A 26,837-nucleotide genomic window follows, 5' to 3' on the forward strand; every position below is an offset into this window, starting at 1 on the left:
CATCTTTTACTACCATATATGGGTTTTCTAACTCACAGCACTTTAAAAATCCATGCAGTTTAGCTCAGGAAAGGTCAATCATGTTGGTAACATCATTGTATCCCTGCATAATTCTGTTATCCTTATTTGGGACTTACATGCCAATATCCGTTTTTTCATCCCTTTCAGGAAAACACTTTACACAAAATCTTTTGAGGTGTTTGTACTGTTAAAATTTTAAATTAAGTTCAGATTGTCAAAATGCTGACTTCTTTAGCATTTTAGTTTAATTTCATTAAATTCTTGAGCACTGAAGATGATGCAAGCAATGCATCCAGTTATTAAGGTGTGTGTGGGGGGGTTGTACTCAGCCCAGGGAAGCTTTCAAAGCATCAGTCTAATGTTATTTCTCTTGTCAGGTGTTCTCCTACAGTGTGTATCAGTGGAGCTGGGAGGCTGGTAGACAGTAAGGCTACATCTAGTTTCGTCTCAAGCTGAGATTCATGGATTTGCCACAAGTTTCCCTCAAACATGATATCAAGGATGGCCATCCTCCACCTATTTTACTCCACCATTTCACTTAGTCTTTAAGAAAGTAACAGGTTTTTGGTTAATCTGCATCAGAGGATATTTCTGAACTTAATTTTGAGCCAACCATCAGGAAATCTCTAGGGTGGCATTTCTGACGTAAAACAAAAAATTTACATGCATTTTACTGCATTACTTCCAAAACCTCAATCTCAATGCCAGTAACTGCCCTCTGCTTTTTGGTGTGAGCTTAGACTTCTAAGCAGTAGACTGTCATCAAAATGTGAGACTAGCAAGAACATTCCAAAACGTACTTGCTGTGGATTTTGAGCAACTGACTGAGAAAGTTTGTAACACAGCAACATTTTCGCTTTGTTAACCTCTGATAATTTTAATTCTAGAAATACTAAAAATAAAAATCTATGGGTAATCATTAAAGAAGTAGCACAGTGTTTACCAAAATAATGAACTAAATAAATTTCTTTCTTATACACAAAATATGCTTAAAATCAATTGAAAATTGAATCAGGACACGTTTTAAGGAGAAGAAAAATTTTATCACCTTTTCTAGAAAGCCAGCAAATAAATAAACAATTTCAAGACAGGGTTTCCACTGCAAGCAATTACTATAATAAATCACATTATGTCAACCCCTTTAAAATACTCTACATATCAGTTAGTACCATACAAACAAATGTCAACCCACTATACCAAAGCTTATGTTCTGTGATTTTCAGAATTCCCCATCTCAGTTTGTGAACAGTTCACAGGTTATCTGGTGGAGCCAGAATATTTCTCATGAAAGCCAGCACCCGTCTATGCCGTACATTGCTGAAATTAATGATCAACACTCAGTTGTACCTTCTAGCCTTACCTGGCCATTCCAAAGGATGCCTGTGGATCTTAAACTGCATTCCTCCATCAGAGCCCAATTAACAAACTGAAGAATAAAAAACAATAATGTTTTACAGCATGGATACTGAAAATGGCATCCTTGTTCCCAGTCACAAACAGTATCTTCTACAGAAGTTGCCTTCTGCACCCAGCTTGTGCAGCTCAAGTTTGGAGGCTTTAGCTCTGTATTAGCACTGTTGCATAATCTCAGCTCCACGAGGCACGTCTGTCCTCTCCCTTCCTCTTGTCATTTGAAGGAAAGGGTTTCAGAAGGATGTTCTCAAACTCTGCAGTAGTTTCCAGCAGTTACACACCATCATCTGCCTCTTCTCCTTTAATCAAGGGTTTATCTAGGTTCAAACAGCCCGTGTTAAAACACATAAGGTATTACGTCCTTCAAGCTCAGCTATTTGCAGCCACTCCCCTCCGAAGGGTACAGGATGCCGAAGCCCCATCCTCCCTCCACTTCCTTCCTTGCCTTGTCCATGGGAGGATTCCTAAGCACGGCCACAGCCCCGCAGCATGGGGCGGGCTGATGTAAACAGGAGGATGGTTAAATCCTAGAAATGACGGCAAGGCAGCCACAGCAACGAGCACAGCAGGAGCTCACTGGAAGTGCTGGCTTTTGTTTACACAGTACTTTGCTCTCCCGCATGACTTCCCCACAAATCCAGTTATTTCAGGGAAGACGAGACTGCTCCATGACATTTGGCTGGGACGGAGCTGCCTTTAACCCAGGATAACTCTGCACAGAGCACTCCTGAGCAGGAGGATAAGCAGGTGCCAGAGAGCTTCTATTACTACCTCTCCTCTTTCAAGTTGGTAAATGCCACCTCAGCACAGGCTTGGTTCTGCCAGATGCTCTGACTGTTCACAGGCCTCCTGGTGGATGCTACAACTACTCCAACTTTCCGCAAGAACCCAAATTGTGCCGAAGCAGCCCCAGTACTGCAAGAACAAAAACGGTACTTAAAGATATCTGGTCCGTGGTCTGTAGATCGAGTCTTTTGCAGCACGCATTTCATGAAATTGCACACTTGTACAGCACTAGGTTCAAGATCTCAAAGCAAATCTTGGTTTTCCAGCAATACTCAAATTACAGAAAAACAAAACAAAAAAAAACCCAAAAAACACCACAAAAAACCACCAACAAAACCCATCAGGGGGTGAGGGGAAAAGCCTCCACCTCTTATAGAAGTATCTGCTCTTACTTGGTTTGAAGATTTTCCAAAAAATGGTTCCAGTCAAAGAAATTAAGGCGGACTCTTTGCTAATGAAGAACTGAAAGCTACTGTATTGCTTACGTTTTCATGAGAACCTCTAGCATTGTATTTTCAAAGGACAGAGGGGGAAATAACACCAGAACTGGACTAATGTAAGAGAAATTTAACACACTGCTGTGTACTAAATGGCTGGAAACTCTTCTCCCTTGAATGCCAACAGAGCGACCCCAGAAAAAGTTGAGAACAAAATTCTAGAACAGTCTTAAAAGCTGCCTAAGCAGCTACTAGATCCTACTATATGCTATCACAGTTGTCTTTACTCTTCAGAACACGGAAAACTTGGAAGGTAACGAAAATATAAGACACAGATCTTCAGCTGAGAAAAGCAAGAGCAGAAAAGAGACAGAGAACGGTACAACAGATTCTCTTACAGCCTCACATAGGAGAGAAGCAGCTGTTGTGGCTCTTCCTGAAGGTAACTGTGCACTGCCAGAGGGTGCAGGACAACACTGAACTCCAATCTGAACACAAATCTTGGCCTTCTGGTTACACAGTCCTGCTATATTAGCAGTGAAGAATCATCATCATCTACCACAATTAATATCATGACCTACGGTCAAAAAAACAAAGAGGTGTTTGTTCCTCACTGCACAGCAGCAATTTTTTCTGTTGCACAACCAAATTTAAGGTTCACATACCTTCCCTTACTGCCCCTGAGCTGCAGGCAAGAAGCACCTCATGTGCCCCCCATGACCCACCACATACCACAAACATGCTGATGACTTCTATTGCACTCTATTACTTTACACAGCAAGAGAAATTATTAATTTTTCTACCTGTGAATGACAGGATGGTTGGGAATAACACTGACTTCTCTTAGCACTTTGCTCCTCCTTCAGCTGCAGAAACAGAGCATAAAAGCCATACCATACAACCCATCCAAATACTAAAGCATGAAACCTTTTTGCTACTGAAATTTAAATTAATAGGGTGGGGAAATTCTTGCTCTCTTTTTCATCCATAGCTTTAATTCACACACTAGCCATAAGATTGACTATTTCTTTTTTTTTTCCAAAAATTATACTACTACATTCTGTTTCCTTCTCTATGTACACTAACAGTTCAGCATGGGGATCAGAGCACCTCCATATGCCCTCACACAATGTGATATTTCAAGGCACATCAGCAGCTCAAAGGATTTGTCAACTAGAATGCAAGACACAAAGATATTGAAAAAAAAATACAAGTAATTTTTTCAGACATACGACACTACAGTAGCAGGAATAAAGTGGAATTCCACTTCTCTGTATTCAAAGTAAAGGCATCATTGAAATTCAAAGCATTCAAAGACAAAAATAAATCCTTTCACCCATCTCACTGGCAGAGATTCAAAAGCATAAGAAGAGGAAGGAAATGACCTCAAGCTTAACCTCTTTCCTGAAAATCTTATTAATCCTTCTCCATAAAATGATGTGCACTTCGTTCCCATCTATACTTCAGGTTTCACATATGTGCCAGCCCCACAGCACAAGCGCTCTGTGCATCATGAGTCACCTACCAGCTGACCCAGCTCACCTGGAAACCAGATCCTACACAACACACATGCAGAATGCTTGGCTGTTTTTGCAATGCATTACAAAAGAACGGCTACTACGAGAAAGGTATAATGTTAGAAAAAAAAATTAAGCTAGAGAACTACACTGACTAAGCTCTGACAGATGGTACTGCAATGCCCTAAGACATAAAGACTACTAGATACTTAATCATATTGCAGAAAACTCCCAATATCTTTGCAAAATGCTAATAAATCACCTACCATTTAGTTCAGTGAGGTCCAGCTGGCTGCACGTGGGGGTAAATATAACACAGGGGCACAGGGGGTGCTTGCAACTCCTCCTGAAGGAAGCAACAAGCAACTGAGGCAAAAGCTGCACTACCTCTCATGTCAACTCACAGTCCTCTCAGCTGCTGATGGTTTGGGGAAAGGGATGTCTGCAGAAGATGGGGACAGCCAAAAGCAATAGCCACCAGGCAGGGAACAGTTTGGAAATCAGATTTAGGCCACTAATGGGTACTGAAGCTGGACTATGCCTATAATGTAACATACTGCACCAACTCAGTAGGCTATTATATTATAAAGATTAGAGGACAGGAGGACAGCAAAGATGCAAGCAGTATACTAAGGAAAAGAGGAGTCTGCCTCTCTCCTGCAGCATCATATTTATTTTTTTTTAAGCACTTCACTGCATCTCACCTCTTGTTAAAACTCCGATACAAACCCATCTTCACAATCATAATTCCTCTTCAATACGCTCCTCCCTGTGATATCCAGTTCCCCACCATATCTCCAAACAGCTCCCAACACTTGCACAATTTTGTATCCTAAAGGTGATTATCTCTTGTTTTTAACAGTACTAAGTCCAAGAAAGAAAAAACAAAGCAAACAAAGAGAAACAAAAAAATAAACAAAAATAAACAAAAATAAACAAAAATAAACAAAAATAACCAAAAATAAACAAAATAAACAAAATAAACAAAATAAACAAACAAACAAAAACCCCACAAAACCAAACCTCTGTGCATCAATATCCTCAAGGCTATTATTCTGGGACAGGATTGTTTAGTATATCTATATACACAAGTCATTTTTTTCTAATTAACCGTAAAAACTTATTTTGGGGGTAAATACTGTCAGTTAAATTAAATAAGGAAAAAAATAATCTGTATCTAAGCTTTTCTGTGCCATATTTAATCTGCCAGTCTAAGTTTATTGTGGAATGTTTTTCATCATTTTCCTCCTCAACTACAGCCTTATATGGTGTCAGATAAGCACTTGTTTGCTGGCAGCACATGAGCTGCTGAGCTGGCTTTAGCTGCACGCAGAAGAGGATTGCAGCTTCCAAGGATAAAGGGCATGCACTTTTATCTGTGACCACATTCCCATCACAAGTCTTTGCCAGAAAAAACTAAAAAATACAACAAAGTATTCCTGCTGTGGAAGACATGACACCAGCAAAGCTGTGCTCTTGTCAACATAGCCTATCCTGCCCCTGGGGAAATTCTGTTGATAAATAAACATTACCAACAAAAGCACAATTTTGCTAGCACAGCTGCACTTACAGAGAGGGCTTTCTCTGGTGTGGCTGTCTTGATACAGATCATATGTAATCTCACAGCCAGCAGAAAAAGTGAGGGGTCATTTATTTTATGGCCTTCATGCTGGTTTTTTTATTAACCAGCAAGCATCTGGTCATGTATGCAGACACCCAATGCAGAAGGGTCCTAGAGAAAATGGGGGATTTGCCTGGTGTTTGGTTTTTTCTGGTCAAACATTTCTGAAGTGGAAACAGTGGAAATCACTTCAGGAAGTGCCAGATGGTTACAGCAGCCCTGTCAAGTCTACCATTATGGTCTGCATGGCCATCCCTCTTCCCTCCTTCACAACCTCGAAATGTACTTGGACCAATTCCTCCTCTGCCATAAGACCATTATTACAATTCAGTCTGCTGCTGCTCTCTAACAACAGTCACATTTTCATTTTCTGAGAGCAGGAATATTCAGGGAAGATGAAATTTGGACAACACTGAGTGGCCTGTAATAGACAGTAAATCAGACTGAATGATGTAATTATCTCTTCTGTGTTTAATTTCAGTAAAATGTAGGCTCATTTGAGAGCCATTACTAGCTCATAAACTAACCTTAAGTAGACTTTACTCCACATGTAGATCTTCTGTAACTGACTTGCCCCTCAGAAAGAGGTTTTTCTTGTGGAACTGTCAGCAAACACAATTGCCATAACTGAGAGGGCTTTAAATAGAGTCAAGATGACTGTATGCTATTTTTACTTTTTTTTTTTTTTTTTGCAAATCTAAAAATAAAACACGATTTTAAATCATTATGAAATGTACATCTGCCCTTTAAACACCATAGTCATCACTGCAATGCACATATATGAAAAGTACAACAGACTAGAAGAGATTTCTAAAACATATGCATGTTATTTTAAATCTGTAGTTTGAAACCACTGCAAGTGCATTTGTTCTGTCTATGAAAATTTAAAATCAGATACCAGCAAACAAGTACTTGGCAAGTGTCTATCAAAACTGACTGAAACATTAGACTTGAGTACTCACCTTTATCTCCACGTAACATTTTGCAATATGCCTCATGTTGGCTACCCATGAAGCAGAGTAAAATTTATTACGAGCATATTTGCTATCGCTGGTCTGTAGGTTTGCACAGACCATTGGCTAGTTTCCTGCTTTCCTTTTTCCTCCAGCTGCTCATACAGCAGAAGAAACTACCCTATTTTACACAGGATTTACAGTAGTAATGGTACACTACCAGCTGAAACCCAGTCAGCTGTAAGATGGGTACCCTAAGTAGCAGTTAAGGCAAATATCAAGCCTGTAACTACTTTATAATAAACTAAAAAACTTCTTGCCCTGATTAACAGGAGCCATTCCAGCTCTAATTATCAGCAGCCATCCTGTTTCCCTTGCCCTACAACTTAATAATGATAGGTTTATACTTTTATTTATAAGTACTTTTACTTTAAAGTATATAGTATAAGTATTATAAAGTACTATAAATTATTATAAAGTATTTTTACTTTATAAGAGTACTTTACAAATTCACATAAATTTGCAAACACTTTCTGACAAGGATTGTGCTTATTTCCCTTTTTCATCCTCTGGACTTAAAAGTGAGGTGATGACAAATAGTAAGAAACTGTAATTTATTAATATAGTTTTTAAGTTAATAAATTTATCAATTAAAAAAAACCCCTCACCTAAGAGATGATCCTGAAAACTGCTGAAAAGCCAGAACGGGTTACTGATCACAGAAATAATTTTAAAATCCTCATTCTAACTTATTCAAGTGACACAAATTCCTCAATTTCTGCAATTATCTGCTACAAAAACTGACCTGAATTCACTGGTGCATTACCCACTTGATGTGCTTTTTTCCCATTCATATTACTGACAGAAATATTTACATTTTACAGATTCTAGCAAATATTCACACAGCACAAAGGATGAGCTCAGTCACTTCAGATCAGTCACCTACTGTATGTCCAATATCTTGACCAACAAGACCTTCCAGACACTGGAGAGATACAAACACTGACCATAAGCAGCTACACCTGAAAAGTAACTTCACCATCTTTACCCAACAAAATAAAGGAAGCCATCAGCATAAGAGCAGAGTCATTCAGCAAGAGCTCATAATTCTAACTCTCAAATTATGTCACACTTTCAATGAAAGAGCCACAGGCCCAACTAGATTTGTTAGGTGTATATATAAATTCTGAATAAATTGTAGAAAAATCTTGAATTGTATATATGCAAACTGCAAGCAAACAAAAGGCTACGTTCAGTAAATACATTTCTTTTCTAGAACCGAACAAAAAAACCTGCAACTCAGAAGAAAACACAAGAGATTAAAGGTATGTATTTCTTCTTAAATCCCCATAAGGGCATGAAGTATCCTAATTAGCTGAAATCTCATTTGTGGGAAGCTCTCAGATGTGCAATGAGAAGGAGGAGTTCCCTTGCCAGATGGCACGTTCTGCTGATGGCCTTGAAGGAGAACAGTGTAACCACGAAAACAAATGAAGTGTTTTAACTGCCCACATGTGCCTTCCCTCCAGCAGTTATAACAAGTAGCTTTTTGTGCCAGCGAAAGTTTCAACCTGAAACACTGAAAGTTTTCCGTAAGATTTTTATTTAAAAAAAAAAAATTAATTCATCATTAGCAAAGGTGTTAAAACTCAGAGCACAAAACATTTTGAATCACAGAGCCAGCATCATCCAAAAAGCTGACCCAGCCTTTGCGCACAGTGATCCATCAGCTCCTTTTATGGCCAGCTAGTTGGGTGTTCTCATTTTGCTTTTCATAGTAAGTCCCACCTTCAGGCTTCCCAAAGCTCTATTTTCTTTCCTGGAATGAACCATCAAGGAGTAGAGTCTGTGCCAAACACACTCCCCAAGGGTCCTGTGGAGGTTCATTTAACCAGTCAATCACTTCTGCATTTTCAGCCCTTGTTTCACTTGTTAATTACCTAATTTCTTATAAAATGCTTTGCATGTGTTAAAGTGCTATTTACTGCTAAGGGTGAAGGGCTAAAACAAGAAGCCCCAGATGCAGAATACACACAGAACAGATCAGACACACAGAAAGAGCAGTTTGCCTATATAGAACAGCTGACATGTAGGAGGATATCCAGCTGACATCCTGGAGCCAGGAGGTTAGTTTGGCGTTTGCCTTCTCAAATGTTTGATGGTTTGAACTCTGGAACTATTGTGATGGCACAAATATCTCTGAATTTCCAGCAATGTGGCATCCTTCAACACTGGGGGAAGACAACTGATTGACCACTGAAAGGAGAGGAAAGACTGCCCCTGGATTCCTCAGCTTCACCTTTGATTGCACTTGATTATTGCTTGCAGTTTCTGACACTGTCTGATCAATATTCTCCTTAATCTGTTCCAGCCTTTTGACAGTCACAGTGTCAAAAACTCTCACTGTTCAAGTCCATTCCCATGTCAAACACAGAAACATTTCTAAAAATTTTTCTTTTTTTAGAAAAAAAGAAACATTTCCTTGCCTTTTAGAAATCCTTCCAGTTTCTGAAAGCTGTAAAAAAAATATGGCTCTGCAGCACACATCTCTTAAGGATCTTGTGGGATTTAATATTCCCTTAGCAGCTGTTGTTTTTAAGTTTATTTTCAATATTATGAGCAGTCTAAGCAGGAATGCAAACCAGTCTACTGTTGTCATTTGACATTAATAGGTTTTTTAGGGACTTTATTAGAAAGTCAGGGAGCTTCCTGGTTTGGAATATAGAAAAATATTTATATTTAAACAATATACTTTTTTTGTCATACTTCAATTTCTCAGTAATCTAACCCAAATGTAAAAACCCACTAACAAAGAGAGGAAAGGGCCCAAGAACACAGGTGCTAACCCAAGGCAGAAACAGTATTAATGCTTCCCTCTCATGCCTCTATCAAAGAGTGAAACCATTAACTGTCATTCTGTGAATACCTCTGCAAAAGCAATTTCTCCTTTCCCTTCTACAAACCACATAACCTCTAAGCTTAAGTAATCAGCAACATCCTCCTATTTTATTCATCTATTATATGTTTCCTAAGGCATCCAAATGGCTGATAAGTAATGCTGGGGAAAACCAACAGAGAAGAATAATAGGTTGGCATAAAGAGAGCACATCCATGTAGGTAAGCACTGTGCTAAGGAAGACTTTTCAAGGAATATGCTGAATCATGAGCCTTCATTACCTTTCTCACCATTAGCACTTAATTTTGCTGGCCAGCTACACTTTCTACTTCCCTTTTGTTGCCTCATGATGGCAAGATCTAATGGCACATTCCTCTCTTCCAGAGTTTCCGCTGCTGAAAACAGCTCTTCCCAGCTTTTTACAGTCTTTTCACCTGAAATGGGTTTATTCAAAACCTCTGTTCTGAACTGGCATAAAAACAGACCTGAGCATTACAATATGTTGAAAATTATTAATGAGGTCATTGCTATCACTTGCCTCCAAATGTCCTGACATGCCTTACTGTTGTGAGAAGCATTTCATACTCCTAGCTCTAACCAGATTCTTCCTTTTATCTTTTGATGTAAGGATTCAAGATTTACTTTAGATTTGATATGGCTATTGATAACTTGCAGAATTAATGTATTATATAAGATAATATGAAGCCCAGCAAAGATGTGCAAAGCAAACATCTTCTCTAGACATTTACTACTAAAGTTGCAGCTGAAATAAAATATTTTAAATGTTTCCAAATATATGTATTATTCCAGTGAGTGTAGCCAGCACTACTCAGGGTGATGGTGTGTATCAAGAAGCAGGCAAGCAAAATACAAAAACAACAAAAAAGAAACCTATGGCTTTTGAAAGTATATAAAAATGCAAACAAAAAATCCCGTTCAGATTGGTTGTATCACACCTAACTAGCCAAAAGTTTCTACAGTGAGCTCTGATCCTGAAAACTTCTTTGTTAATACAATTTGTGAATCAAGTCCCTGGGGCATAATTTTCAGCCAAGCTGTGTTTTCTGCATTTTTGCATGATTTTATATCATGTGTCATTGATTAATTGCAAACACAGACTGTCCCATTTGGGGATCTGGCACTAGCATACTGACATTGCAGAATTTAACAGCACAGTTAAGGAAATACTGTAGACACCAGGAGAAGGGTTTTTTTGGATGAGCACATGACTGAAGTCTGACCCAGTTCGCTTTACAGAAGCACATCATGTTTTTCTCAGTCCTTTCTACCGAACAATATAGTGTGCTTACACATTGTATTAATGCTCAGGCAAACAGGGGATAACCCAGAAATAGATCAGGAGCACATATACTTTCAAAGATGGTATTTTGCACGGTATACAGACAGAGGAAATATAATGTGTTCAGTTCTGTCTCAGTACCTGCCTTTTTGTACTGTCCCTGACCTGATTCAGGTTCTTTAGGACTGCAGCCTGGGACTTGTTTACTTGACAGAAATTCAGCAGTTTTTTACTGGTTCTTTGCCGAGACCACCAAACCCATTTTGTCACAATGTGCTGGCAGTTTGTCACGGTGGCTGTAGCCACCTACTTTTGCTGATTTTCTCTACCACACTCAGGATACCATCCCCTGTGGCTCAAGCAGGAGCTGCAAGCAGGTACATACGCCAACCTGCAAGTCAACCTTGTGTCAAGCATTGTTTTTATTTTTCCTTTCCTGCATTCCTGACAAATCAATCAGTAATTTCTTGAGATTCTTCAACAGGGGCACTTCTACTGATACAATGCTTTTGTTTGTTTTTTAGTAAACCACGATTCTGCCCTTTTTCTTGTCCTTGCTGAGAGAATACAGCACCCATTCCCTGTCCATGAGGTCGCAGAGATCCAACCTTGCCACCTCCACAAAACTGGGAATTATTAAATAAAAAATTAACTACAAAACAAAGTAGTTGGACTTTATATGATAAAAGCATGGAGGGTTGGAAAAATTTATAAGGAGCTGGAGAGAAACTATAACAGATATACCACATATACGTATCACGAAAATTGGAGGGGAAAAAAGCCATTGGTGTTCTAAATCCTCAATACAGCGAAGTGGGACTGCTTCAAAACTGCTCACAATCATAGCTGGTTTTTGGAGTTATTAGTTCGTTCTTTCCACTGCCCCCTTCAGAGTTCACTCTCTTCTCTTAGTTCCTCCCTAACTAGGAAATAGTTGTGCTCCTCCCTCAGAAAATATTTCAGCTGCACTAAATGCCAGGACAGAACCACTGTGGCACCTGCAGCTACAATTCCTCATCCACACTGCTACTTCACTCCTAAAGGTCATATTAAAACCTTACAGATCACAGTATCAAACCACCCTGGCCAACACTTATGCTCCAACAAGAGAAATCTAGCAAGTTAATCGTTTACAACTGCAAATCATGGGCAGACACTGCTGACAACCACAAAACCAAAGGCAGAGTCCTGTACCATCCTCTGACTCCCTCCACCACAGTTAGATTTTATTGTACCTGCATTTATCCAACTCTCAGTGTTTTGCAACACTTTACACACCAACAGGGTCAACTCCTTGCAGATGCTCGGCACCTTCTTCTCTCCATTGTGGTGTGCACGTATTCAGATTTCTCTGGAGCACCTAAACAGCTGACAGTGCACATCATCTGTTTGGAGATGTGGTATTTATTGCTTGCATCAGGGACTTTCTGTGTAATACATCAAAGCAGGGCAAGCTGCCTCATTACTTGCTGCCTCAGAGTTCAAAGTTCAGCTCCAGATCCAGATGTCGAACTTTTTAAACATTAAGGATCATCTGGTTTTACTTTTACTTTGGCTCATCTGAGAGAAAATCCCAAATCATGGTGTTTGGTGCTGGCTTTCTCATTTCTGTCCATGAGTTGCTGAGTAATCCTTGGGAAGCAAGGAGAATCCCAAAGCCTTGCCTACCTAATGTATAAGACACATATGTTACTAAAATGGTGTCCTCTTACTTATTTTTAAACTAACTATGTAGGACTGCAGTCAGTTGCCAGCGCAGTGACTCAGCACTGCCCTGTGCAAGGAAACTCCCTGCTGGGACTCTTCTCCAGGTCGTGGACCTTTCCTTACAGAACAAACACACCTGTTTTGGGCACCAGCAGCAAGGGCTCCTGAAATCAGGATGCAAATTGTTGCAAGTAATTAAATAAGAAGCAAAGTGCCTTGCCCATGCAGCCTTCAGATTTCACAATGCTATTTTATAAAAGCTTGGTAGTAGTCAACTCAGCATCTGTATATTACTTCTCTCTATTTACATTCAAGTTCAGCAAGGTCCTTAATTTTGCATTACAGTCTGCCTGTCACTTCTCAGTCTGCACCTCTCATGCGTATACCTCTGCGAGTCTAAAAGCATGGCCCACATTCCTAACAGCAAAGCTCAGATGCTCTTTTGGTATATTTGTCTTCCAAATCCTCTTGGAACATGGAGTATATATAATAGATTTTCAGAGACTATTTATTAATTAGCATCCACAGAACTATCAAGGGCGTCTGTGGCTTCAAACACAGTATCCTCTATTCAGTAAGCAATTTATTTCAGGAGGTTGACTCATTTCCTTAAAGCTTTTTCAGCTATCTGTTGTGACTGAAAAAAAAATTCAGAAAATTTAGAAGTACTCAAGGAAATGAGCCAACACATCCTGGAAGAAATTCATCCAGTATACACACACAATAAGATAAGTCAGTCTTAGATTTCTAAAGGAATGCGCAGGAAGGAGTTCTAAAAGAACCTGAAATATTTTCTGTGAAACACAATGTTTGTTTCCCATCATCTTAACTCTCCTTACACCCACTTTAAAAGCAACATACTATGGCTAATCAGGAAGTGTTTTTTCTAAGCTGTTTTTTTTCTCCCTGCAAAGAAAAAAAAACCTCCCCTGAAATAGTTCAGTGAATCTCCCCTATATTTAAAATAAAAACACTGCTGCCAGTGTGCCTCATGAGAACTTTCAGATCCCTGGTACCTATCCCTAGAGGCACAGAGTCCATGGTCTCTATACACCCGAGACAAAGCCTCCTCACTGAGATGCATAATGCACCACTGAACTACCTCAGCACACACACATTACCTTCACGGGTTTCCAAGAACCTATCAATGTATCAAGACACTAGTAAACATTCTTGGTTATCCAATAAGCCACCTCAAAGTAACTAGTAGAGTTCATGCTCTAGCTAAACAGAAGATAGCTTTTATGCTTTATTAGTTTTGTGGATGTAGATTAGTTAGGTGGATGACTTCTTCAGGGTTAAGATTTACCTCTGAAACAAAAAGGATACCAATATAGTTATTTCTAATCTCAAATCTTAAAGCTGATGTCATGAAGATGAGAGAAACAAAGTCAAACACTGCTTATGATGGGTACTAAATAGCTCTGAAGATTAAACTGGACAAGATCAAAGCTAAAAGAAACACAAAGGTCATGTTGCAATTCTTTAGAAGCAGTATAATTTTACCAGTGCCAAAAAATCAAAGGCAATTATATTAAAATCATCACTAGAAGTCAAAAAGAAGAGATAACTATTTTAATTATTTAACTTCTTAGCATGAAATCTCAAAAGTAAAAAGCTTTCTCTCTCTCATGGTGTTAAGAGGCAACAGTAAAAAAGGATAAAAAACTATGTAGACTACTGAAGGCAAAGAGGTTTTATTAATTTGTGTGAATGTCTTGAAATCACCTAGAGATAACATTTCCATTATTATTTCTTTTACATTCCTAGCAGAATATTTTTAAAGAGCATTAATTCCCTGGGACTGTGCAGGCAAAGAACAGACCCTGGAATTGAATGGAACTAGAAACAAAGGCTCACCAACTCAGCTACTCCCAGCAATACAAGTAAACACAGGCCATAAATAAGTAACTGCAAAAGGTGCAATCAGACTTGCACTCCTATTACAGCAGTCTACAAATCCTATTCCATCCCACCCTCTCTGCTGGGATCCCTTCTGCACATTGCATCTGAGCAGGTCCAGTGGCAAATTACGGACAAAGAGCCTCCCTCTCATTCCTGCTTACACACTCCTGCAGGTACCCCTGCTGCTGTCCCTCAGCACCTTTGAGATGCTAAATCGGCACAGAGCTGCTTGTATTGGGAGAGTAAATGCTCTGCCATGTTAGTGCTGCAGCAAATAGCAGCACAGATGACAGTAATTCACATGAATCTAAAATACAGTCATTTTCGTTTAACTACTTGAGCAGGAGAGGAGAGTACTCAATTTAACGTCCTGTAATTAGGTCTGCTTTCCAAAACCAAAATCTTACCTGCCAATGACTCAGAACATCCAGCAGAATGGACAACAAAAGCCAAAGCATCACTTGGGGCAACAGCACTGATGTCAGGTGGGATGTCTGGGATTTTACGTGCTGAACACGCAGCATGGGTGTGTTTGGGGCACTGGACTTTTCACCCTACTTCTCAAATAATTTACAAGTTAAAGAACACATCAAAGAAAGTGTTGTTGCTTCGAATTAAATACTACCTCATCGATAACTCTTAAAAAATCTTATTCATTGTTGACTTTGGTAGCCTGTTCCACCCTTATTCAGTATCTGGAAAGCAACTGCCTACCTGTCTCTACTAAAATTCAGAGATGCACCTATGTTGAAAAATTTGTCAAACTGAATTTTCTCCCACCCTGCAGGCTACCGTCTGCTGAACTATGTCATGCATGAAATTCTATATAAGAATTAAACTACAGTGAACACAGAAATATATTTTTTTTTCAGTTTTTTTATGAGGTCATTACAGGAAATTTATCTCAGTGACAAGAGAATGTGCCTGTTATTGCACCATAATGTTTTTCTATGCATATTTCATTTTATGAAGTCAAATCTGTTCAGGCATAACTGGCTTCATATGCAAGAAACTGCTTCCACATTTGATGGCAAAGATAAAACATTGATTAAGTTCCTGATCTTGCAAGGCATGGAACGTATTCAGTTATTAGTCCTCTTCACAGATGACACCTATTAGATCCCAGCTTTCAGTTTTCATCTGTTGAAAATTATCTTCAAGTATGATTCCACTCACATGAACTAGATTTTCTACCATCAGATAAAGCTTAAATTCTCAAGGAAGGGAGCATTTAATGGAGCGTGAGAGTTCATACCATATCTGAATACAAATCTATCTTTTCCTCTTTGCCTTACTACAGTACATGCAAAATGACTGTGTTATATTTATGGAAATTGTAGGTTCATTTTCTCCCAGGTCCCTGGGAGATAAGGGATTAATTTATTCCCAAGGTTAGGGCAGGAATGACAAGGGCAATGAACCTACTAATTTTTATGCACTTTCAAGGACTACTGACACATTAGCAACGGAATGAGTGGTCAGTGACTTGAAACACAACGGAAGACTAAACAGTTTGACATTAACTCTGAATGACTGTTAGACAAAGGAGGCTGATCTCATGAAGAGAGTTTGACCAGACCTTGAAAAAAAGCTCAGAAGCACAGAATTTGCTTGCCTGAAAACTGGCTGCCCACCAGAGTGAGAGCAATGGAGTCCTGGATGCTGCTGGGCACAGAGTCAAGAAACACTGCCAATGCAGGGTCTGTAAGCTTTGTTGTTCCCAAAGAGGAGTGCCAGCTAAGCACAGTCAGTTTAACTGCACTCTTGTAGCATCTTCACCCCAGATCAGTACCTCTCTTATGGCAAACTGGCAAATTGTACAAGGGCTGGGTACCATTCAGGCCCAGCTGAAAATTCTTCCACACCAGAGGAGTTCTCAGATTGTCAGGTCTGGCCATTCACTGGATCTTTTCTGTTCCTCAAAGAGCATAAATTGCAAGATACATCTTAATGAGCTTTGGTAGGAAAGGAGGCCTATCAAGAGCAATACTGGCACCTTCAGTAACCTTCTTCAGTTATAATTTAGGAACCTGTGCATCCAATACCAGCAAAAAGATTGTTTTAAACATACCCACCAATAAAGTGTTAGTTTCGGAGTCCTACTGTGCTTGTGTCTCATCTTTTCATGTGCCACTGGTTTTAACTACACCAGTCATATCCTTAACATACCCTATTTAACACTCAGCTTATAACACTTCTCCATTAATTCAGATTCCTACACTCATTGATAAATCCATGCAGATTCAGGAGCCAAGAACTTCATAAAAAATTTACAGGAGGAATTCTAACACTATGTATAATGCAGAACTAAGCCATAATCTATTTCTCACATAAAAAACCCCAAAACAATAGATGAATTAATGCAACTCCTTTTTCAATCCAGTTGTCAGTGATCTGGAATAACTGTTTTTCCCAAATGATTTTGAAAATACTATGGGGCATGTTGATTTGATGATGGAAAACAGCACAGAAAATGTCTTTTAAAAACAAAATTAAAACCAATCTCTTTCAAATTAATTCAAATGTAAGCTTAACAGAAGGCAGTTTTATGGTAAAAAGCGAATATTATGAATTCAGAAGTCTACATTGTTTTCCATTACCCATCTTCCCACCTGCTAGAACAGTCACTTCAAAAAGGCAGAGTGGGGAGAACACCACTTTCTATCCAAAGGATTATAAACGTTGTCATGCCAAAACCTCTTGCAGTGAAAAGATACTGACAACGCAGCTGAAAGAGTCCTCCCTGCAGCTATGTTTGTCTAGTTTTCAGGTCAGGGGTATCTCACAAACTTAAAAAACACAATTAACTGAAAAGTTTGGATGTTCTGGCAAGACTTTCTCTGTCACAGTTTAAACCTCTTCCAGACATAGGTATCATCCTATGAGATTCTAGTTTTTAGTTTTGGGGTTTTTTTCAGCAGGGAAAAAAATAATTTCTTCTTCAAACTAATAAAAGGTATGTACTTTAATGGAGCGAGTGTATCTTTTACAGTATCTGCTGCAAGCAATGAAAATACACAGAGGAAACACTTTCTATTCATATCTTCTAATTCTGTATTGGTAAAAAAGTAGCTTTGCATGTGGTCAGGATCTAGGAAGAATTGAAAGAATAAGACTGGAACGCAGTACCTGAAGCAAAAGCTTCTGAAGACCTTTCATTTGTTACAGATTGGTTTTTTAAACCACTGAAGCCTCACCATGTATGATTTTAGGATACAATTCCTGTATTAGACTGCCTTCGCTTTTCATTATCCTACTCTAGAGGTGGCCTTTCCTTAAATACTAATGAGTCACCAGCAAATGAAATATTTCAAGGTGGCTTTTTCCACACACTGTAGTTGATGACAAACAGCTCAACACCAGCCTCCCGGAAGCTGAAGCCAGACATTGCCATGGAGCCAGCTGGGTAAAGACTGACTCTTCAACACAAAAACTCAAGTCCATGGTTTGCAGATTTCGGCAGCAGCCAGAATGAGGAGTGATCACAAATTAATAACGTTATGCCTAGCAACTAGCCAACAGACATTAACAATACTGCTTGGATTTTAAAGTACAGAAAAGGAAAGGAAAGAACAGAACAGGAAGGGGGGGGAATCAAGGGAATAATCAGACTTTTCTGGAAGATAATAAAGATATTACTTTGTATGTTTTCTATAATGGAAACCAGACAAACCTCCTGGGAATAAAGTATCTTAACATTTTATAATCTCTCTGTCTAATGTGAGCCACTATTTTAAGTGTATTAAAGGCAGTTTGTGCAAAAGCTTTTTTCTTTTTAATCTTGTCTGACCTCAAAAGAAGAGATGCCAAACTCCATTATCCTAGGAGGCTTAGTATAAATCTAGATCCTATCTAAATTGCCCTATATAACTTCACATCAGGGTGGGTTTTTTTGTTTCTTTTGGGGTTTGTTTTATTTTTTTAATGCTGTTTTGGATCCATGATGTAGGTATAACAAGAAGCCAAACGGCCTGTGTAAAGCAGCTGATGGAAACAAACATAATGACCTTTGATAGCCAGCATTTTAAATGTGCTAAGGATGTCTAGAATGAGGGCATGCATCTCATAAATAGGACTCCGTAAATTAGGACAAAAATAGACCAATCTAGGTAATTTGGCCATGGGAGATAATCTATTTAAAACAGAATTAGGGTTTGCTTCTCTCTCCTGACTTTATATTCTTTATTTTGTACTTCCTGTTTTCTTTAAATATAAAACTTCATGACAACCCATAAAACTCATCAAGATTCAACTTCCCTCAGCATCCCACAAGCAGTGCAGAGTCCACCTGCTCGTCTTCTTGAGCACTTCTCACTTTCCAAGGAAGTCTTGGAACTCTGTTGCCATAATAACACAGTAGCAAGAAAACTGGGAGGTCTCATAAACCCTTCAAACTGAACATCCATTTCTCTTCTTTGATTCCAACTGGGTCCAATATTTTGCACAGCCTCACTCACTATAAGACTCCCACTCTTGCCATAGCAAAATGTAGATTCCTCTTAAATAGAATGGGAAAAAAACCCCAACCTCCAATAGATTAAATACCACTTGTAACAATTTTTAAAACAGGCATATACAAAACAAAAGCTGAGTCAGTACTGAACAAGAAAACCTCATGGGTCTAACAGGATGTTAGTTAAATTCTGTAGTCTTCTACAACTTCAAAAGATGAAGATTTTCACTCTAAATCCTAGTTTAAAAATAAAAAAAAAAGAGAGAGAAAATGGACCTCTTCCTTCCTTTTCATCAAGACAGGAAGACTGAAAATTTACCTCTATTTCTCAAAGTAAGCACAAGTACGATACCTCTACTAAAAGCCCACTCTTCAAACTTCATCCCACCTTGTTGTCACTTCCAAGTGACAATGCTCGTAACTGGTCCCGAAGAAGAAGTGAAAAGTCCATTCTAGGCAAAGTTTAAAGCTCAATTCAAAATGTATTTGAGATTTGACAATTTCACATTTCATGCAACAGTGCCTGATTTACCTAAAGAGAGAAAATAACATTTCTGCCCTGCATGTAGTCTCAGTGGGACACCTCTCTGTGCTTTTATAGATGTGTTATCTACATTCTCCACACATCTCGCCTCTGGAGGTGGAAAGCTGCTTTAACAAAACTTGATGGATGGGACTGTTCAAGAAGTGCTACTGACACTTTCAAGAGTTCAGCCAGTACAAAACCAGAAATATCCAGGAAAAAGGATGTTTGCCTTCATAGAATACACTGTGTCCCTCACATACACTTTTCTTCTGATAATCCTCAGGAATACACTGGAAAGGAAAAAGAACGTCTGTACAAAGCAATCCCTCAGCAAGAAAACAGACCATGTTTTAACCATACACAATGATGAAACAGAGGAAGATACAAGTATGGTACAAGTGAGCAAACTCACACATATATCTAAAAACATCCCTTAAAATAAAAAATTGCAGAAAAACTGAGCATGGATTTAGTTATGTAGAGCTTTGTTGAATTTTTCAGTTAGGTTCAACTTTTTCCATTTAAAATGAAAGACTGAAAGTTACTGCAGAGCAGTATCCTGTGATTTAATGTCTCATAAAATACACAGCCTTTTCTACAAAGTATTTGTTCATTTATGACTTCCTTCCCTTTTTCTAAAAAAATAGCCAGAAGTCCAGAAAAAAATCCACATGCACTTAAAAAATAAAGAATCAGTTCTTCAGAATGATTGTGTTTCTCCCCTGAGGCTTTTCTCATTTTAAAAAGGTAACATCTATTTTCATAAGCATTTAGGAGGCCAAACATTTCACTGAAGTTGTGCTGTACTAGAAAAAGCTCCATCCACTATTCCCTAGTGTAAGCAAATCAATCACCTGCAAATCAATCACAGTCTTGTGACCAACTGCAACATCCACTGCCTGGGTGAACGTGTAAAGTGATTTCTGATCAGTCTCTTACAAAGAAAGGGATTAAGGAATTTTGGTGGGATTCCTAGTGAGCCACCAGATAGTGGCAATGAAACCACACTCAAAAGCACAGAATCGTCTTCTCATTACAGAAAACTAATGAGAGTAAATTTGAGTAAATTTACTCAAACAAATTGAGTAAATTAATGAATGAAGAGGCAAGTTTCCAGAGTGCCATTTTCAATACCATTTGAAATGGATGTAATCCTATGTAACTTGAGGTGAAAATGTACCTGGATTGCTTCAGACATTTGCCAGATCTCTCTGTACAAATGCCTGAGGTCTGAATGATGCTTATTTTAGGATGCTTATTTTCTCTTCACAGAATCAACAACCACATTTTTCCCCCTCAAAACATTGATTCAGCTTTCGTGACAACTAATTACACAACCAACATTAAAAAAAAAAAAAGCCACAGGACTATGCTTTTGGTCATGCAATGTGGTTTTGGTTTTTTTTAATAAGAGCAAAATATTTTCCTTTTTCTGATCCTAGCTCCTTGAAAAAATGGTGCTTTACTAGAAGACATGGGGGAATACTGGAGGTACAGCCACAAGCTGGAACATCCCCAGTGCAGTCTTGTGTTAGTGACCACACACAACTTCCACTGCCTTTGGGAGGCTGCACCAGAGGAGAGACTTTGTAAGTTAAATGATTCTCTTTTTAAACAGAGACCAGGATGGATAACCTCAAGCAATTACATTAAATGTTAATAATGTGTTTGAGAGCTTTTATTCTTCAAAATATTCACCAACTAACATCCCTCTCCTGAGAAAATACGAAGTGTCTTCAACTTCCAAAGGAGTAAGTGGAAACCGGGGGTACTTCACAGCAATTATTACAAAGGACTGAAAATCCTGGATTATACCTGTGCAATTTAACTTACCTTAATTGTGTTTATAAAAGTTATGGAACTTAAAAGTTTTTTAGGTCACACCCTTACGATTATTTTTTTTAATATTCTTTTGTTTTTAAAATACTTGAAAGTGTTTATAAAAAAAATTAAATCAAAGATACAGGCATGCCTATCGGGCTGAATACACCCTTACATCTCTGTTGTTAAAAAAACGTACAATTCCATCATTTAGAATGATGAAACCACGTCTTAAAAGAAAGACTGCTCAGATCTATTTTAAATCAGTAACAAAACTCTCACCACTGCTCATGGATTTCAAGTGGCAGTAGAAACAAATTTAACAAGAAAACATTCACACACTCTGGTATTACACAGTAGCATGATGGGGGGGTTAGGCCCAAAAAGGCATAAATTTGGCTGTTCCCTTTAGGATTCTTACTATGTGGTAACAACATTGTTTTGTACGTTAGGGACTCAACACACTGAAATTGGAAATATTTTTAACCCCGAAAGTAAAATAAAAATCACTTGTAGCCTACAACCAGACCCAACCAGAATTTTACAGAGCTGTGGCACTTTAGCATATTCAATACCAATCCTGAAGTGCTCTGAACCATCAAAAAACAACAGGAAGGGGTCAAGCCTTTATGCAGATGAAGCTCTCAAGGTATTTAAATTAGAATGCTTAAGCTCCATTTAGCAGTCTGTGCATTTTGCAGGACAGATCACACTTCAGTTGCTAATGCTGTTGGGAAGATCCATTTCTGTTTATTATGGGGACACTTCATTTAGGTGATTTAAATGTTAGTGTATATCCACAGTTCATTCCAGGAGAGACTGCAGTTCATGGAGCAACTGCAATAGAGCTTTTATAACCAGGTAAGCACTGAATCAACACAAGTCAATATAATTTGTGGAGCTGCAGTAATGCTGGAAAGTAATATCCAACCAAAAAAAAAAAAAAAGAGAACTAGAAACAGCATCTCCACAGCATGTAACGTTAAGGGGTGCAGAGAGGGAACATCTTGGAAAAAGGTAGCACAGCAAGTATCTCTCCAAAATCCTACTGAGGCTAATTTCATTGCACTACACTTAGTCCCAGCACAGCCAAAATTCCAGTGGTCAGAACTGTTTCCATCAGTTTCTGCTATACCTGATTCGAGTAGCTTGAATTGACAGCTCCTTTCTACACGAGTAATGAGGTTCAGAGAAGCAGCACAATTTTGAAACAAATCAACACATCAGTCCCACTTCCTGAGCAGAGAGTAATTTTAGTGCACGTGAACTGATTCCTTGAGAAGGCAACTAAACCCCATGTGCCACTTCAGTTCCCAGGTGCTACCTGTGCTCCAGCTCCTAGTGGGGACAAAGACTGTACCTTGGACAGGTCCAAAACACACATGCAGCAGAGATGTTTGCATCTAGGGACCTGATTAAATATAACACAGTGGAAAAATCACAATCCAAATATGTAACTGATGCCAGGCTCTGAGCTCCAACTGCTTTGACCTACTGATCCATTCCTTGTGAGACACATTATTTGCTAATGCACACACAGCCCACAGGCCCTTCCATGCCAGCCCAGAGCTCTTTCCAGCTCCCTCCTATGAAATATCCTGAACAGCACAACAAAAAGCACATAAAAGAATCTCTGTAGAGGATTTTCTTCTACAAGAATTCCTCATAAACAAAAATTCTCACTCCTTCAGAATTTACTCTGAATTTTCCAGTCTGTAAGCCAGCCACCAGCAAAGGTGAAAACAGGAAATGGTATGCACAGTTATTATTTGAGAATAACACATTTCATCCTCTAGCAGGTCACTGTAGAACCAGATCTACATTAATTAAAATCATGTTTTTGCATAGTTCACTGCACAAGAAAAGCAAAGAGGAATCCAGGGTAATTCTCTGCAATCTTACCTCAACTTGATTTTTAGAGTAATTATGTAGTATGCCACAACACGTATCAGAACAGAAAATATGAAGAGGCAAAAGAGCAAGAAACACACCAAAATATTACAACACGGTTCTGACTTACCTATGTGATAAAGTCCTATCCAGTCAGTTGGGTCTACTTCTTCCTTAATATCCCAGAAAATGATGAGGTTCTGAGATTGTCCCAAGGTGTATTCGTACATACTGGCTGTCAGACTAGACCTGCTATCCGAGGTCACTAAATCAGTGTCACTGTTGGCACGCTGCAAGTTCATGTTCTCAGCCATGGTGCCCTGAGAGGCCAAGCTCTGCAGATTCTCTGGGCTCAGAGTATACCGGAGCTGTGGGTTGCGACGTCGCACAAAAAGCAGGTGTTCTCGGGCTGAACTGGCCATCTCTTCTCCACTTCTGTTAATTCACGTAAAAAAGTTGTTGTTCAGAGACCTATCAAAAAGAAGAAAGAAAGTTTAAAGTGAGACAGGAGGTTACTCAGTCAATTATTAAATGGATAAGCATTAGTGCAAAAATGCTCCCACACAAGCCTAAAATGGACTGAGTACAAACCTTTTCTTCGTTACTCTACCGCTGCAAACACCTCAGTGTCTGTACATTAAAAAAGAAAGCATGATTCACTTGCAATAAAATTCAGAGCCAGCCACACACCATGAAATAACATTTGCAGGCCAAAAAATTGCAGAAAGCAAATCACCCAAGACAATCTGTGAAGCAAGAACAGCCACAGTAACAAAGCTAATTTAAGTCTGGCCTTAAGAGTGAAGTAGCCTTAAGACTGAAGACACAATGAACTCATCTTCCACCATAAAAATCACAGTGGTACATGATGTATATGGTAGTTTCAACAACACTCTCTACGTACTGTTTGTTCAGCATGAGCAAAATGCTGAAGATATTAAAAAGATTGGACACATTTCAGCAGAAATATGGTATTCCAGATTTATGCTACTATAAAATCATTTTGTAAGGATTTTATTTTATAAGATGCAAAGCATAGCTTCTGAGATCCTGTATACCATAGAAAAACACTTCAAACCATTGACTGGGGTAGTTTAGACTATGGATATATATTCAATTAGCCCATGTCAGTTCATATATGCAGTCAGATTTTGTTGTCCTTTTCCATACAGCAGAAAACAGAGGCCTTATAAATTCAATAGTTTTCCTCTAGCCCTGAGGAGACACTTCCCTGAAGTGTCTTCTGTAAAACAGTCATGCCAATATCACACAACATACATTGAGAAGCAGAACTTGCATCTCATTATCCACAGCTACTAAAAGTCCTGTCATTTGAAAATAAGCCCTCACATTACTCACAACTTGAGATAAATCATCAGAAAGGAAAGAATAAAAAAATATTAAAATAGAGGGAACAGTTTATAGGAGGGCAGAATCAGATGATCCTTTTGCCATTGAAGGAATACAAACATTTCCTTATCTTAGTTACAGGACTTGGACCAAAGCTGTTCGCCTTTTCCAAAAGCTGTAGTTTGTATTAACTCATTGTTTCTTTATTTTACAGAGGAAATAAAACAGTTCTCATCTGGCAGAACCACTTGCTTTCAGAAGAAACTGAGTCTTCTGGTAATCTGTTTTTCAGTCAAAACTGTGAAAATTATCTTCTATATTATATTCAGATAGAATAGGAGCCAGGTGAATATTTCCTCCAAAGCTGAACCAAACCAAAGCAGTCCTCCTGCCCAGCAGTAACCTCAGAGCTTACAGGGAAGAAATTGTGTCCTGGGCTCCTTACACTCTTCACAAAACTTGAAACCAGTTTTTCAACATTTCTGAATAGTTTGTAGCTAAACCAGTGATGTCAACTATTACACTATAGTGTCTTCTGTGGAGGATGTATACTGAAGGAAAGATATTCTTATATACATACATAAATAACCACATAGAAGAAAAATGGGTGGGTAACAATACACAGATACCTGTGTATTATTTCATGGTTTTCTTCTGGGTGTCAGAGCCTTCTGCTGTCATATAGTGATACATTTGTTCTCTTAAAATAACCCAAGCATTGTCTGACAGTCCTGTGTGTCACCTGTTCCTGGTTTCAAGCAAGAAAAACTGTAATGCAGAATTAAGTAGAACCGAGAAGTAAATGAATTGGCTGGCCACTTCCATGGTATTATCATTTTAATTAGACCTACAGTACACTACTGCTATCAATCAAATGTCTGACAATTAGAGATAAATATCAAAAGATATTAATTATTAAAACCAAAAAACAACACTTGCAGATCCCAAGACTGTGATTAAGAAAAAAGAATTGGGTCTTTTGAGGTGTCTTTTTTAAAGTGTTTTTTAAAAGAAAAGGGGATTTTATATTTTAAGGGTTTTCCTATTCTTTCCTCCTTCCCCACATCATGCATCTTCAAAACCTGTCTCTTCATTTCCATTTCCTGTCACTCATCTGCAATTTTCTTTTCAAAAATATTTCAAAGTATGGACTACCTAAAAAAATTCCTCTGGTATTTTTCAGCTTTTCTTAAATGGGAGATGTTTTGAAACATTAAGAACTAACAAAGGGGAAGAACAAAGTTCAACTCATCCAGCTATATGCAGTTCATCACATACTGTACATGGTTCAGCACCAAATAATGCAGAAAAGAAAGGAAATAAAAAGTCAGTTCAATACTTTTACCTATACAGTAGTGACATGGAGATGACCATATTTACTTCACAAAGTACAGGACAAAGTCTTTCCTGACATGAGCAATATTTTGGCTGCACATACAAAGCCCACTATTTCTGGTGTTGGACATCAGCAGAGTTCACTAAGTCTTCTCTGTCATGTTCCTGTGCTCTCTAACACCAGTGCCAGTGATGAAAAGGAAACTTTGTTATAAAAGGCTTTTTTAAATAAGAGTCAGGGAAGTTAGAATCTTGTTTCTCTATGAGAAGTATTACCCACTAGATTTGAAAATCCTGGATTGCTTTGAGATCAGAAGGGCAAATAAGAAATAGCCACCAACTTCCCTAGAAGCCAGTGAAACACACACCGGGATCAGCCAGTCCCTGTGATTCGTCCTCTTTTTTGTCCTTCTTTTTTTTACTTTGTGATCCGAGTAACAACACAAGCTACATTTAAGTGTTAAATGTCACAGTGAAAGAGTTGTACCACCAAGTCAGGACGTCCCAATTTGCACCTGAGCCTGCCAACCACAGCAAGCAGCATGAGCACCTGCCCGGGTACCACCACGCTCCACGCCAGGAGATCAGGCAAGATTAATGAACAGACTGACAGCGTGCTATTCACTTTGTTTTCCTCTGTCCCACAACCACAGATTTGTGTAATTTTGAACTACTGTATGCAGTGGTTTTATGGCAGTAAAATCACTGCAAAATAAATGTCATGCAGGAGGACTACAAGTTAAAGGCAAAGTTTTAACAGGAGGGATGGAGAAATTTCCTTCAGCTGCAGAGCCGTATGCTGTACCCAGGGCAGCACTGGCATTTGTTGGAACATATTGAAAATTTATATGTGGCAGATGGACAAACTCATCCACGGTTAAGGACACATGAGAACTAACTTGTACT

General features: G+C 38.7%; 1 protein-coding gene across 1 annotated transcript in view; it reads right to left on the bottom strand.

The window, feature by feature from the left end:
• Positions 1 to 26,837, bottom strand: part of HECW2 (HECT, C2 and WW domain containing E3 ubiquitin protein ligase 2) — a 163,944-nt gene that overhangs the window by 89,687 nt on the left and 47,420 nt on the right. Inside the window, exon 2 of the mRNA XM_017837422.1 lies at positions 23,377 to 23,717. Within this exon, the coding sequence (XP_017692911.1) occupies positions 23,377 to 23,668 (292 nt within the window). The 5' untranslated portion in view covers positions 23,669 to 23,717. The remainder of the gene's footprint in view (positions 1 to 23,376; positions 23,718 to 26,837) is intronic.

This window comes from Lepidothrix coronata, unplaced genomic scaffold (assembly GCF_001604755.1).
Source record: "Lepidothrix coronata isolate B3197 unplaced genomic scaffold, Lepidothrix_coronata-1.0 Scaffold7, whole genome shotgun sequence".
NCBI classification, from domain to species: Eukaryota; Metazoa; Chordata; class Aves; order Passeriformes; family Pipridae; genus Lepidothrix; species Lepidothrix coronata.